Source organism: Hemibagrus wyckioides, linkage group LG16 (assembly GCF_019097595.1).
Source record: "Hemibagrus wyckioides isolate EC202008001 linkage group LG16, SWU_Hwy_1.0, whole genome shotgun sequence".
In the NCBI taxonomy this organism is placed as follows: domain Eukaryota; kingdom Metazoa; phylum Chordata; class Actinopteri; order Siluriformes; family Bagridae; genus Hemibagrus; species Hemibagrus wyckioides.
The window spans coordinates 6,998,915-7,014,949 of record NC_080725.1 but is presented as its reverse complement, the minus strand read 5'-3'; the positions used below and the strand labels follow the sequence as shown (position 1 = coordinate 7,014,949).

At 38.4% G+C, this 16,035-nt stretch overlaps 2 protein-coding genes across 2 annotated transcripts; one reads left to right on the top strand and one right to left on the bottom strand.

Moving 5' to 3' along the window:
* The first annotated feature begins 1,910 nt into the window (after nucleotides 1–1,910).
* On the top strand, nucleotides 1,911–6,035 carry rfc3 (replication factor C (activator 1) 3). Its single transcript, XM_058412677.1, has 9 exons — nucleotides 1,911–2,110; nucleotides 3,070–3,207; nucleotides 3,362–3,429; nucleotides 3,508–3,605; nucleotides 3,818–3,999; nucleotides 4,547–4,683; nucleotides 4,869–4,967; nucleotides 5,563–5,632; nucleotides 5,752–6,035. Exons 1-9 carry the CDS (start codon nucleotides 2,024–2,026, stop codon nucleotides 5,941–5,943), a joined length of 1,071 nt encoding a protein of 356 aa, XP_058268660.1. The 5' UTR covers nucleotides 1,911–2,023; the 3' UTR covers nucleotides 5,944–6,035.
* A 239-nt stretch (nucleotides 6,036–6,274) lies between these two features.
* Nucleotides 6,275–14,583, bottom strand: kl (klotho). The gene is made up of 5 exons (XM_058412675.1): nucleotides 13,585–14,583; nucleotides 11,905–12,415; nucleotides 10,793–11,061; nucleotides 7,420–8,542; nucleotides 6,275–7,020 (listed from the first exon to the last, which is right to left on the bottom strand). Exons 1-5 carry the CDS (start codon nucleotides 14,329–14,331, stop codon nucleotides 6,695–6,697), a joined length of 2,976 nt encoding a protein of 991 aa, XP_058268658.1. The 5' UTR covers nucleotides 14,332–14,583; the 3' UTR covers nucleotides 6,275–6,694.
* Between the last annotated feature and the right edge of the window lie 1,452 nt (nucleotides 14,584–16,035).

The window sequence follows — 16,035 nt, the reverse complement described above, 5'->3', positions numbered from 1 at the left end:
ATGAACAATTTTTTAAAAATGGTGTTGGAGGAATCTGTGCAAGTGGAGTCTCGCATAGTGGACAGAAATTACTGTAATGTTCCAGGGCAAAAAGATTAAATCCACCAGGGCAAAAACACTCTATACCACTCACCATGAAATGATAGCAGTGATATTCAGCATGTTTACATCTTAGACATTCACTATGCATTCCTGCAGGCTATTAAACTAGACAACACACACACACACACACACACATACTCAGGACTGAACTGTACATAACTCTCTGTCTCTCACACACACATACACACACCCACACACTCTCTCTCTCTCTCTCACCTATGTGGACAGACACACTCGCACACACATAACTTACATTGTTCGATACTTATTGCACTACCTCAACCCCTATGTTTCGTCATCTGCTGCTATATTTATGTTTATTTCTATTTTGCACTACCTCAGCTGCTGCTATATTGTATTTTTGCACAATACATGTTGTCAGGCCCCAAAGTTCATCATCATCTCATTTTATTACATTTCATTTACATTTCATTGCACGTTCTTTTTTTTCAGTGCTAAGTGTCCTGTATTTTTGTGTTGTCTTTTTTGTATTTATTATTTTTGCACTGTCTTGTCGTTGCTTTGTTTGCACCTAGCTGCACACTTTTCACTGTATGTGGCTTGGGCGAACTTTCAGACCTAGCTTTGTGTTGTTCTTGTGTTTGATCTTTATGTTGTATGTTTATGTAGCACCAGGTCCTGGAGTTTCGTTTCACTATGTACTGCATCAACTATATGTGGTTGAAATGACAAAGCTTCTTGAATCTTGAAAGTGTCAAAAACATCCTGACCTTGAGCTTGTTAGTCTCATAAAAGCATGTGGATATGTTGGGTCATGAACTTCCCTACCCATTCAGTACCAGCATTTTAATCTGCGGTCATTTTCACATTTTGATAGAATACCATTAATAGTTGTTGTTTTTTTTTGTTTTTTTTTTAAAGTGCATATAAGTATGAATTTAGAAAGGTTCATTAAAGCATGCTTTCACTTTACCACACTGAAACAGATTTATTTTAAGTATATTTCAGCGTGCTTTGAATATACTATGATGCATACGTATTCCTAGAGTGTTAGAGTGAAATTAAACCATATTTTATAAGCATTACGATTGCATTTCAAGTATACTAGAAATGTACGGAAACTCAGTATGCAGGTTTTACTACAGTTTATATAAGTCACAAAGGGTCATAACATACAGTACTTAATATTATTTAATATTTAATATATGTCACCATATTTAAAATATTATTCACTCTATTATTATTGACAATAATATTACAAATAGTCCAAAATCTGTAGCTTCCCTGCTTGGAAGATGCTAAATAAAATAGTTATTCAAAATATCTGCCTATAGAGGCGAATAGTGAAGCTCTCGGGCAAGAGTATGTTTAAATTTCAATTACACAATGCACATAGTGATTTTACATTTCAACATGTTCTACTGTTATTTCAACAATACGTGTATGTTGATCAGTTACATATAACAAATTATTTACCCTAAACTGGTTCACTCAGTTCAGATGACTCATGAACATATTATTAATAAATAATAATAAACAGCCCTCCCTTAAGGATATCATAAATCAAGCCCACATTACCAAAATGTCTATATAGCTGCTCATACACACTAAGTATTACCAGTGTAAGTTTCATTTCATTTAAAAGAAGATCTGCATTCACTTTTCTGGATTTTTGCACTTGCCAAACTTCCTAATGACCAATCAGTGACCACCACTGTTCCCAAACAACCAATAAACTCATCACCAGATTATCTTATCCCTTAGGGTGTTACGTCATATGTACGTAAGACGTAATGTGTTATTGCCAAACGCGCTGGTATGTCCCTCGGCGCTTTCCGTACTACAGTCTTGTGACAGCTGTTGTGCGCGCGCGCAGGTTTGTTGTATTTCGCGGGAGAGGCAATCAGCGCGCGCGCTCAGCCGCACAACTGTTTATATTTTCACTCGTTTCTGAAACAACATGAGTTTGTGGGTTGATAAGTACAGACCAACATCTCTAGCGAAGCTGGACTATCACAAAGAACAAGCAAATCAGCTAAGAAATCTGGTAAGGACTGCATAACGCCCGGTGTATTTACTTGGTTAGCTAGAGTGTTAGCCAGTTAGTGTGTGAGAGATAAAATATCAGCACTGCTTTCACACAGTAATAAATGATCATAAACTGTTCCGGGACTGGCAATTAAAAATAGACAAAATTGTATATGAGCTAATTAGGCGGCGGTTGCATCAAAGGCTACTTGTATTAATAAACTAAGTAACCAGTTTAACCTAACTAGGTTCAGGTTACAGATGTAGGGTTAGTGGACATCAGAGTAGCCGCAGAAGGCGCGTGATTGTGCACGTGCCCCAGGATGGAACATAATGATAATAATACATTTTTTTTTTGTTATGCCGAGCATACTGTAGATAAAAGTGCGAACTAAAATACTTCACATATTGAACAAAACAAGATCTGTAGTATGCATGGGGTCAGTTTAAATTACAGGTAAAGCAATAACTTATACACCGGTGGTGTAAATCAATACATAAATATAATAAAGTTTGAAAACTTATTATGGTTTTCTGTCATTCCATTTATTATGATGGATGTTGCATCAAAAGCTGAGCAATAATATAAATTTGTCCTCTTGTCCCCCTCTGGTTGTGGAATTTCGTAAAGAATGAGAAATATAAGGATTGATACGAGGGGGAAAAAGTTGAGTATTCTCCCAGTTTACTTTAAAAAAAAAAGGATCTGTGCTTCATATTTAATTTCAACCAAACTTTCACTTGATCGATTCCGTTTTTCGTCTTCAAGGAAATGTCATTACTTTGTTAACTATACTATGACGATTAAAGACTTGCTAAATGTCCTCGATCACCAGTGAAGGATGATAAAATGTGACCAAAAGGTCTAAAACCTCCAAAATGATCATTTGCCAGAAGTTCAAAGACATTTCTTTGCATATCTTTATAATTAGTAATATTTTGCAAATGGCCATAAGTGTGCTTAAATGTTTTATTCAGGTACAATGTGGCGATTTCCCACACCTGCTTGTTTATGGTCCGTCTGGTGCTGGCAAGAAGACAAGAATCATGTGTCTCCTCCGTGAGCTGTATGGCGCTGGGGTGGAGAAACTCCGGATTGAACACCAGTCCATTGTAGTAAGCACTATCCTAATGTTCTGAAAACTCCTTTCAAAAGTGTTAAATGCTTGGGGATGTAACCGCTGATTAAGTCTGTAAATTAACAATAACTAAACCTGTCAATTCAGTGCATGCTTCTGAGTATTACATTGATAAATATTTCCCCATACAGGCCCCATCTAAAAAAAAGATTGAAATCAACACAATTGCCAGTAATTACCATTTGGAGGTGAATCCAAGGTAAGCTGACACTCATTCAGGGTGCCATTATTTTATTCTCATGGTTTGACTGATCCATTGGTGTGCCTGGTTTTGTAGTGATGCAGGGAATAGTGACCGTGTTGTCATCCAAGAGCTGATCAAAACAGTGGCTCAGTCACAGCAGATCCAATCCAGCACGCAGAGAGAGTTTAAAGGTCAGACTAGAATTGAAATTTAATTATATTCAACATAGAGTGTTTGCATGTTTATCACTATTGGCTGCACATATGTACTGCTCATATGTATTCTTACCTCTTGCTGCTCTTCATTGTGTCGTACTGCTTTTTACAGTGCCTGAATATCTAAAAATTATTTTTTTGTAATGTGTGTAAGTGTTGAAGGTCTCACCTGCTCCTTGTATGTGCAGTGGTGCTGCTGACAGAGGTGGACCGGCTCACCAAAGATGCACAGCATGCCCTGCGCCGGACCATGGAGAAGTACATGGCCACCTGTCGCCTCATCCTGTGCTGCAACTCCACCTCTAAAGTCATCTCTCCAATCAGGAGCAGGTGCCTGGCTGTGAGAGTGCCACTGCCCAGCACAGAGGAGGTAACTACCCTAACCCCTCAAACCATCATAGATAAAACAGGCTTTTATGTTTGATAGAGGTGGAAAGCCAGACACGTTGCTTTCACTAGCCTGCTGTGTGGGTGAAATAAGGCTGATTTCTAGATGGCTGTGAATATCTGCTTCCACACAACTACACTCAGGAGCCATTTCATGTTAATACAACTAATGGAGCTTCTCTGACAGTTGTGAGGCCATGAATGGAACAACACTAACACATTCATGTGTAAAATGTGTCCCCACAGAAAGCTATTTTATATTAACATGTTGCATATTGCTCAAGTCTTTATTTTATTTGTTACTTGTTGTTTAACTTTTTATTGTCATTGTTATGGTAAAAATACTAAATGACTGATTTTCATTATCACTGAATCTCTTGACATCCCTATTTCATCATTATGCAACAGTATAGTTAAACCACAGCACCCTATGCAGTTACAGCATGGTGGAGGTTAGAATGCAGCTCCCTTATCATTTTTTCCCATTTTGTGGGTGTGACTTTTCAGTTCAGTCTTATTCTGTGTTTCAGGTGTGCAGTGTTCTTATGGGTGTGTGCAAAAAGGAAGGGCTTCTTCTCCCAGCTGAGCTGGCCAGACAGATCGCAGAGAAGTCAGGCCGCAACCTTCGCAAAGCCCTACTCATGTGCGAGGCATGTCGAGTGCAACAGTGAGTGAAAGCCGGTGACTGTGACAGGAGCAAGACTGGATATAGATCACTGTTGTGAAACTGCTTTATATATATTTCTCAAAAACTTATTATAATTTGATCAAAGGAAACTGCAGACATCATATCATTTGTTTATTTAACGTGCTGCATTGTGAAAACTGATCTTTTTTTCTACCTGTCCTCAGGTATCCTTTCTCTGCGGATCAGAACATTCCAGAAACAGACTGGGAAGTGTACCTAAGAGAGACAGCGAATGCCATCATCAACCAGCAGAGCCCACAAAGGTTAGTACTGTATGTCTAACTGTGGTGTCACTACCAAGCCAACTTGGGGTCTCGGAACCATGACAGTTATGTGTGTTAGTATTCATGGGTGGACAAATGATGATAAATTCATTAGTGAGCCCTAAGTACAAGTAAAAGTTGCCTGGTTACCTATCTACCTAAGCTTAAAAGTGGTAGTTAACATTGTGGAATAGCACAGGGCAGTTAAGTGTTTTATTAGTTAAGTGTAATATTATTCAAGTCTGGGTAGAGTTTCTTTGTCGGTCAGTTGTCAATGTGTCATCTGTGCAAGCTCATTGGTTAATAAGCTACCACCAGCTTGCTCATGCCTCAGTTGGTGTCTGAAGAAGTAGCGTGTACTGGAGTTACAGCATTGTCATGCATCACACCACATTAAATTTGATGTCAGAAAGGAATAGGGTTTTGTTAACCCTGCTTGTTTGCCTAGGAATGACAAGGATTTAAACATGTTTCCTTGGGATGTTTAAAAGCTGTTTTAAAGCTATTTTAAGCTGATGGACTTAATGATTAGATGCTTCCTGTTTTATTGCTATATGTAATCAATTGAAATCTTAATTTGTTCCTTTCATTCAAGACTTTTGGAAGTTCGGGCAAGACTTTATGAACTGCTAACCCACTGCATTCCGGCAGAAATCATCATGAAGGTATTATCTGACTAATTCTAATCATATCAGCCCCTCTTATGTGCTTACCAGTTCAGAGCTACATAAATCTTCTTAAAATAATTAATTTTAAGTTCATTTTGTGTGTATTCACTATTTAGGGGCTTGTGACTGAGCTGCTCAGTAACTGTGATGGTCATCTGAAACCTGATGTGGCTCAAATGGCAGCCTATTATGAACACAGGCTACAGCTGGGCAGCAAAGCCATTTACCACCTGGAGGCCTTTGTGGCGAAATTCATGGCTATCTATAAGAAGTTTATGGAGGATGGACTTGACAACTTCATGTTCTGATTCCTCTCCATCATCTTTCTATATTTTTGTTTTGGCTCTAAAATATCAAAAAAAAAATTTCTCTGTAATAAACATAACCTTTGTTAAGATTTTGATGTTTGTGTTCATGTCAACACAGTGTATTTTAGACAGATAAGTTGGAAAAATGGGGGCTGGAGAGTTTTGGGTGGATCAAGTAAAGACTAATTAGTGTAGACTTTTTGTCATGCCTCAGATGTTTGAACCTTGAAACAGTGTGACGAGTTTCTACTTTTAGTGGAGTGCAGAACAGCTTTATTTTTTTTTCCATAAAATTTTTCACAAAGTATAACACCTAACAAAAATTCAGCCCACTTTTTTCATGTAATAAACTCAGTACAGATACTCAGAACAATAGATATCCTTATTAAAGTGCTGCATGTTTTCTCTACAAAACACATCAAGACCATTCTAGAATATGAATGGAAATTAAGGGCAGGAGAAATTTTTGACTATTTATATATAGTCTGTATGCCAACTGAGAAGCCGTTTGTGACACCTCTGGGCACTTAATAATAAGCACTTGGTATTGATTGGATTGCAAATACTTGTGTCTGTTAGTTGTATGTATAAATATACAAATATGTAAGATTTGATAAAGAATTCTACAATTTTGACTAAAAACAAGCTGCTTCTTTTTCAATCTGGGTTCATTTAAATATATAATGTGCGTAATCGGTAGCACTTCCTCTTGCACCATAGCTTTAACTAACCCAAATCACAGACCTGTTAGTTACTTAGGTCTTTTCGTGCAATAGTATATAACAACACCTATAGTAATTAGCATGGCAGAAGCAACCAAAGAGATGAAGCCTACAACAGGGCGTTTGGCCAGCACATTACACACAGGTGAGTGTTCAGGTGTGTGGGGACAATGTTGTGGAGGACTACCGGGGATTGGGAACCCATTATTGTCAATAATTTTTCTGTAGTGTGTTAGAGAGGATTTCACTATGTTCTCCTCCTGCACGTGGCCATACATGCCAAAGCCAGGGTCAGGCCGGTCGTTAAACGCGTAGGCAAAGTAGCCTTTCAAATTGACCCCATCCAGTGCATATGCTGGAAAAGAAAACAGACAGTTGAGAAACTATTAATAAGCTCTAATCTGAGTTGAGTTATATTGATATAGCTGGATTGTTAGCAAATAAACAAGATAAGAAATCTACTAAGGAGTTGTTTAAATATTTTACCAATATAGGTCATATGCCGTTGTGAAATGTCTCTGTGGCTCACATCAGTGTTCAGAGGCTCACTGAAGGTCAGTAAACTAAGCCTGTACTGTGCTGTGTAATGATTAATTGGCTTTGATGGTATAAACTTTGTGTACTCCAATAGTACTGAGTGAATCATCCCTCATCAAACTAAGCCTCAAAATGTTACAGCATATAATCTATTTCATTCATTTTACACCTTGAACACCTTATATTGAAAAATATTCTTCAGTAGGGATGAGCTTACCTTTTAAGGCCTCATTGATGTAGTTGTACAGATAGTAAACCCGCAGACTGTCTTTGAATCTGGCTATGTCTTCTTGAACCCCATTGGCCATGACATAAATGGGCACACTTTTGTAATGTGAAGCAACCCAGTTGAGGGCTTTGCGCAGACCCCAAGGAACCACTGGAGAGTTACGCCTTGGAGACATTATCCAGGTTACATCTGAAATTAGCTGTACCTCTAATGTGTCCTTGAATAAATATTTATCCTCCACTTCATCATACACCATGGAGGTTGTGAAATGACTCAGGGCAAAGAAGTCATAGGTGCCTTTGACTAGTTGTTGATCCTCTTCACTGAATGTGGGTAAGTGGTAGTTGAACAGGTCGATAGGGTTTCGCTGCTGTAGCCACTGGCGCATCACTGCTGGATAGTCTCCACTGCCAAAGATGGGTTCGGCAAACCATCCTACACGTAGATCCAGAACTCGCTTTGCAGGGGCCATGTCTTCTCGGTTGAAAGAGAATGCAGGTTCAACCCAGTCCATATGCAGCACCAAAGAGGCTTTACCACCTTGTGACTGGCGAAACTCGCTGTCATACACACGCCAAGCTAGAGCATGGGCACGAAGCAACTGGTGGCCAACTGCATAGCCAAGGTCTTCGTCATTAGGTTCATTCAGCGTTATCCATAACTTAACGTGATCTCCAAGCCTTTGAAAACACAGCCTAGCATAACTAGCAAAGGCCTGCACTGTCTCTTCACTTTGCCAACCTCTGTTGTTCTCCAGCGGTACAGGCAGACTGGACAGTTTTCCAGTGTGGTGCCAAAGAGTGACCACTGGGGTGATGTTGGCCCTCCGGAGCTCACTAACAAAGCAGTGGTAATAGCTTAGCAAAGTGTTGTTAGCTTCTGATACACGGCCTGTAGGGACTATTGAGGACCAGTTGAGAGAGAAATGGAAATGGGAAACATGCATGTGTTGGATCTCTGATACTTGTTGCCGAATTGCCCCAAAGTCAGCACAATGGTGCTTTCTATGCATGGGAACTTCCACACCTTCCAGTTTTTTCAGTTTTCCGTTGTCTGAGATGTTCCAGACATACACACTCGAGTCAACAAACTGCATAGGTGTGGTCTCCACCTGTTCACATATACACATTGTCAAACCACATTAGCATATTAAATAGTATATTGGAATATTATATTAAGAATTAAGGACCTGCTAAGAAGGTCAGAAAATAAAGACAGAAGACAAGTGAAAGGAAAAAACTGATGGCTCTGTTATGATATGTGGTTGTTTTCAAGGCATGGTCTGAGTCACTAAAAATCATTACAGTTATTCTGTCTAATCACCTTTATCCTATGATAAAACATTTCTATTCTGATTGAGAGGTGTCTTCCAAGATGACAAAGCACTTAGTGAATGGTTTATAAGTATGGTAATGCTGTTAATAATATGGTATGGCCTTTACAGAACGAGTGGGCAATGACAAAACTATCATAAGTTCCAGCAATACAGGACAAATGGAGATCTCTTAAAATTTTCCGATTTTGAAATTTTTATCATTAAATACAACACTTTAACATAAAAGTAACTGGTAACTGGTACCTTCCTCAAACTATTGCCATAAGATTGGAACCACACAATTGTATGCAATGTCAACTTGTAAGAATGTCTGCACAAAGCTGAGAAGCAAAGGGAAGTCCATGTTAATGGACATGGTTATGGAAAGTGATGATCAGGTGACCACATACTTTTGGCCATGTAGTGTATTTATCATTCATTTGCACATTGTGTAAAAAATGTGGGTGTGGCTTGACATTGACGCTTGTGGGCTTCCTGACAGTCAAGACATTTTTTTTTTCATTATTAAAGTGTGAATATTTAATTAGAAAATCCTTTCTAGAAAGTAGCAAACAAGTTACTGAAAACCAAGCTGAAATGAACAGATTACAAATGAATTCATTTCAACTTATGTATTGTAAAAAATTTTTAACTAAAATTATGATTATAAGAATATATTATGGGGTGTATGAGTCAGGGTGTCACTCTGCAATCCTGAAATTCACAGCATTGTAGAATTTTGCATTCTACACACCTGTGGTATGTGCGAATAGTTAAAACTAAATCTCTGTATAGCATCGAGCTGACATCACTGTTATAGATTTGAATCCGTTTTGTTTGGCGTTTAGTTTTTGGCAGTGAAACTAGGTCACAGGCGAACACTCCAGGATCATGCACGGAGACTGGGTTCTCCTTTCCGACCTTTGAATCTTTCTACTCACAAAAGCCATAATGACAAACAGGGTCAGTGAGGTGAACAAACTGCATGCAACAAGGGTTCGTATTTAGGGTAGAATCAAACTCTAAAAAACAAAGTTCAGTTCCCGCCTCAATAGTGAGTATATTTACATGTACACTGACACATTCATTATCTAACTTGTGCAGAATTAAGCAGTTTAGGATTTTACAATTAAGGATGCAGTAAATTTTGCCCAATTTGGGATTTTCAGTGCTGTTTGCAATTTAGATTTTTGTGCATGTGTTCAAGGATAACTTGATCTAATTGGAGAAGACTCTCTACTCTAGAAGTCCAAGCTTAACACAGACAGACAGACAGACAGACAGACAGACAGACAGTTTTTGCAGGTAACTCATGGGTTTCAATGTATTTAGACAAATTATTGCCAATATTTTGTAGATAGCAGGGTATTTTACAAATGTATTCATATTAATGTACTTTTTAAATGTATTAATATTGACTTCCCCTTAATTTCAAACAACTTTTAACACATCCAGGAACCAAAAGTTCACTTGAAAGTTACAGTCTGCCTTTATATGTTGCGTATGATTAACCCGTGCTGAAGCCTGGTGGTTAAATAGCATACCTCATTATTATTATGCCTCAGAAGTTTGTTTTTCAGCTCTCCACTTGATCCAAGATCAAAGTATACGGAAGTTTTGGTTAATGTGTGTTTCACAGAAGACTTAAGTAGGGCATTTAACAAAGTCTGTAACAACTCTAAACATGTCTAATAACATTGTACCTTAAACAGTAGCCTTAACACTAGCCTTAATCAGATTTTTCTAAACTTTTAATATGCTTTTCATTTTTTATTAACAATATTGTGCTATAAAAATATCAATAAAATGCCTGCTGGGTGCAGGGGCAAAATATTAAGTGTTAGACACACCTTATGTAAATTATCTATAAGTAATCAAACTATGTGACTAATAGTCCCTGTAAATAAATGTTTTTGTTTTTTAGATTTGCATTTTAGAACTATTTAAACCTCAAAAAAGTGTACCAGAAAGTGCAGCGATATAGCCAGTAAAAGATATTTTTTCTTTAATTAAGGTATGATTTAAATAAATCACGTTGTTCTGTACCTGTATGGAGTTTGCAGCTACTCCCCATGTGAAATCACATGGAAAAACTCCAACAAGAGGCCTGTTCTCTGGGAGCTGAGGGAAGCCATTCTTCTCGATCAGTTTGCTATAAAACATGGCTGAGGTCTTCGGCTCTCTCGTCAGGTGATCAGATTTGAAGTCTACGTAGTAAAGACCACGCCGTATTCCATACTCCCGATGCCACTCAAAACCATCCAGCAATGACCAGGCGGTATATCCAAACACATTCACTTTATCCAGTCGAATTGCTGAAAAGAGTGAGTAACAAGAAGAAAGTACATCACTGTGTGTTCATGGTTTAATTAAAGTGTGACATTTTAAAAACGTACTTACATTTTATAGGACTTTATACTAATTATATACTAAGAAATCAGCTACGGTTATTTACACATGCCTACTGTTGGACTGGTACATGATCAGATTCATGACAAGTGTTGAAACAACACAAATACAAAATAAAAATGGTGAAAACAGTGAAAGCACTGAATATGAATTCAGTAAAGTATTATTTTGGCAGTACCTGGTGAGCATGTATGGTACTGTTCCTCTTCTGTGGTGTGATTTTTTATTAGCAAAATAGTTGCTGTGGTATTTAAGTTTTTGTTCATTTCTAGTAATACCATGAGTCAAAAGTTTTAAAATATTATACCTAAGAAAATGTGTTTATATGTAAAGATTAACATTCAGATTTAAGTAATTTAGTGTTGATGGCCAAGCTGATAATTAACATCATTAAAGCATGTAGAGGTTAAAGGGGTTGCTAGCTAGAATGTGTCAAAATTTGCCACTAAACTGTTCTTGAACAAAATACAACCTTACAGTATAATACTAAGATTAAGACTTTACAAGATTTTGACTGATTTGTGCTTTAACTGTGGACGAATTTTAATTTTTTTATTTATTTATTTTTTTTTTTACTATTCAGCCAGTGACAGATTACATATTTGAAAGTGGAAAATAAAAACTAAAAATTATTTAACAATTTTAACTAGCTAGAGTCAGTTCAATACGCCCTTTTGACTTTTTTGGAGCTCAAAAACTGAGAGCTGTGTTTAGGTTAATTAAGTACATTTCTGCTCCCCTTCACCTACCCTTCAGAGTCTCCACTATGAAACGTTTGAGGTAATACATGTGCTTGGCATCCTTTGTTTTGGTATTGCCATTGACAAACCAGCCGCTTTCCACCACAAAGATGGGAGGTTTGTTGTACTCTGAGTGAACCCAGAAGAGCAGCATGCGTAGATCCAGATCCTCAATCTGCCCAAAGCGCAGGCTGTCGTTAATCAGCTGGAAACTGAGAGCAGGCCCATGAGACAGGGCAAAGAAATCGGCTGTTCCATTAACATACTCCTTCTCTGCCTGGGTAAATGACGGTAGTCTGTGCGTGAGGTTGTGCTTCATGCATGGTGGGTAATCTCCATTTACAAACAGAGGATGAGCAAACCAGCCCAGAACAAAGTTCAGCGAGCACTGACAAGCCCGCCGGCTCTCCTGCCTCGTCCTGCTCGGTTTGATCCAGTGAGAAGCCAGAGCTATGGACACTCTCCCTCCCTGTGGGGCACGATAGTGCTCATCATATACATGCCATGCTGCAGCATGAGCCTGGTGTAGGACAGTGAGAGGCAAATTGGTCAGATGACAGTTCATCATGATTTTTCAGAGTGTGTGAGAAAAGATCTAATTTATTTACACAACATTCTGGTGTCATATATGATGTATGCACTCACTGAATAAACATGTTTCAGTTAAAATATTCACAGAGTGCTCATTTGGCATGATACAGAATATCGATGTCTTGAACATCACAGTAAATAATACTGGTAAAATTATTATTTAGTTGTTCATATCATGTATTGTGATATTTCCTTTTAAAATTCAAAATGAACCCTTATTACACACAGCATCATCAGAGGTAGTAGAATACAGTGCAGAACATTTGTGAGTGGGAACCTAACTGCCCTGAAACATGTATACTTAATAATCCAAATAGTTCAGCTAATCAGAAGGAAGTGTTATGGTGGATGTGTTAAACACAAAGCCATTTGGCCCTCGTGAACTTATAAAAAATTCTGAAAAATTATACAGAAATGGCCCGTAATACACTACTGCTAAACATTTTTACCATCTGAACTGGATTCAGATCCAAAGTATAGCCAGGTGAAGATTACCGTATAGCTGGAGTATTTCAGTACATGCAGTTCGCTTTCTGTTGCAGCTGGCTTGACCACAGCCTGAAATTCTTTTTTTTCTGTGATTAATTAATTGCCTGTGTTTGTGCGTTGTGCTGTAAGTGTAAATTTGTCAGTAAAAGAGCAAGCACATTGTTCTGAGTGATCTGAGACTTCTTCCAAGCCAATTCTACAAAATATCAGACAATGGTTCATCCACTGGGGTATAGATAGATAGATAGATAGATAGATAGATAGATAGATAGATAGATAGATAGATAGATAGATAGATAGATAGATAGATATCGATAAAATATATTTTCTAGTAATAGAATGTGAATTTCATTAATTTACAACACAGATCTTGCAAGTGATAGTATGTAATAATACAGTATATCTGAAAGCAAGATCTATTTCTGCTCTGCTTTTCAAAATGAGTGGACAAGCTTCCAGTAGATTGGTGGTTATTGAGAGAATATCAGTACCAGGTCAGAATCGAGTACTCTATCAAACCCTATCATAATGAACACTGCATCCACAGAACAGCTGAGTAACATGCTGATTTTGTTCTGCATTGTGTATGTTCACTGCATTGTGTATTACCTTTAAAAGATTATGACCAACTCTAAAAGGCAAATCTGGATCGTTTTTAATCCCAGGTGCCACAACTCCTGTCCCATATCCGTGCCAGGCCACGACAAACGGATTGTCCATTGTGATCCAAAACTTCACATCTGAGCCGAAGGTCTGAAAGCAAAAATCTGCGTAATCCCTGAACAGATCCACAAGCACAGGGTTGCTCCAGCCTCCGTACGCGTTTTGCAGGCTCTCCGGTAAATCCCAGTGATACAGAGTCACCACGGGCTCCACTCTGATCCTCTTCAGTCCAAGGATGAGATTCTTGTAATAGTCAACTCCCTTTGCGTTGTAAGTACTCCTCGTGCCATTAGCAAAAATCCGCGACCAGGACAGAGAGAAGCGGTAGTGGGTGACGCCGAGCTGCTGAAGCGCGCGCAGATCTCCAGCTAAATTGTGGTAACTGTCACTGCCCACATCTCCCGTGACCACACGACTCCCGGCGCGAGTGAAAGTGTCCCAGACCGACTTGCCCTTGCCGTCCTTTTGCCATGCGCCCTCCACTTGATATGCGGCGGTGCCCACGGCCCATATGAAGCCCTCGGGGAAGGTGTCGTACAAAAATGCTTTATCCTCTGGATAAGGCAGTTTACTGAACCTGTCCCACGTGCGCATCCCGGCACCTGGTTCCGCCACGGTCCGCTTCCATAAAGCGCATGTACTGAAAATCAGCAATAGCCACAGATCACACATTGCGCCTCGGAGGATGGCCATCTGAATAAAACCTGTGGGAAAAGTTAAGCGCTCTAACTATGAGAGTTAATCTTCGCTTTGAGGCCTAATGTGTTAATAACCGACCGTGGCTCATGTGCGCGTGCTTTTCTACCGCTAGTGTAGCTGTCAATCATTAACCGGACAGTGCACGCGTAAAGCGGTTTCCAAGCGCAGAGAGCGCTCACTGCCAGACGCCGCATCCCCGAGGCAGCTTTTAAAGAAGGTAATGGAGTAATTACTAGGCCTTCCTGCAAACAAACAAGCCATTTTAGCTCATTAACTGTAGCTCTACTGCCTAAATAGATATGTTTGGTGTATTTAAGACGTTAATGGAGCTTTTACTATGCCACTGGTTCTGCGCAAACAAATGCGTCTCTCGTTGAAATAAAGTAAACTTAAAAACAATCAAAACATATGCAACAAACAAAATCAACACATATATGCACGAATTCATGAAAACACACAATGTGGCGATTAGATAGATTGATATTTGCAACTTTATTGTCTTTGCAAAGTACAGGTACATACCAACGAAATGTTTAACAACAGAGGTTAACAATGTGTTTGATATTAATACTGAGTTGTTAGTTTTAGATCCTCTTTTGCACCTAAATTGCACGTAAGTTTTATACAAGGCCTAGTTTTTAGCTTCATCCCTGTTCACTCCCCTGTGCTAATTAATACGCAAATAATGATCAAAATGATGTTTTATAATGCTTTTAAACAGTGGTCTGAATAAAGACAGAATTTAACATGCTCATGTAGGAACTGCTCTGCTTGCCCTCAGCAAACAGCTCTGAATTCATTTGTTTATCTTCAGTAACTGTTTTATCCTGGTCAGGTTTGTGGTTAACACTAAACGAATTATTATAATTGTAAATAAATAAATATAATACTTCGTCACAAGCTGGTCTTGTGTTCTCGGGCCAAATAAAGCAGGGAAGATTAACAGGGTTGTATGTAAAAGGTTATAACATCATGTTCCCAGTCATGATTTTATTAGGCAGCTGAAGCGGAAAAGGTCATGTTTTCAGGGCAGTAAGTTCATCTGACATTAGCATAAGCATCATTTACATGGACACCTGGAATATGAGTGTGTATAATCTAATAGAGCATGGTACATCGGTTATTATTAGTAAAGACTGTCTACCAGGTTGTGCATAGAAGGTGGACTGCTGATTGTACTGAGATATCCAAAACTTGCAATGAAAATAGTGTCATGAATGACAACATATTTAGATGTTTATTGGAAACAGATTATGTACTGACAGGATGTGTGTTGGTTATAGTGGCTCAGTGGTTAAGGCATTGGGCTACTAAACAAAAGGTATTGAACTCTCGGCACTGCCTAAGCTGTTGACATTTTAGGTATAATTAGTAAATGTAACTCTCAGATTATAAAGACAGAAATAAAAGAACGGGGATACACACACAATACTATACATAATAACATTTTATAATTTTGCACACTGATTTGTGTGCTCTAATTGTGGACCAATTTTTTTATTTATTTAACTTTATTTTATTTTATTTCATTTCTCTCTTTACATGGGTTCTCAGTTCCAGTCATTGTGACTCACAGAGAGAGAGAGAGAGAGAGAGAGAGAGAGGGAGAGAGAGAGATATTTGTTTTGTTTTGTTTTGTTTTGGTTCATTTATCATTTTCACATGAAAACAATCTGACCCCCACATGACAAATATTTC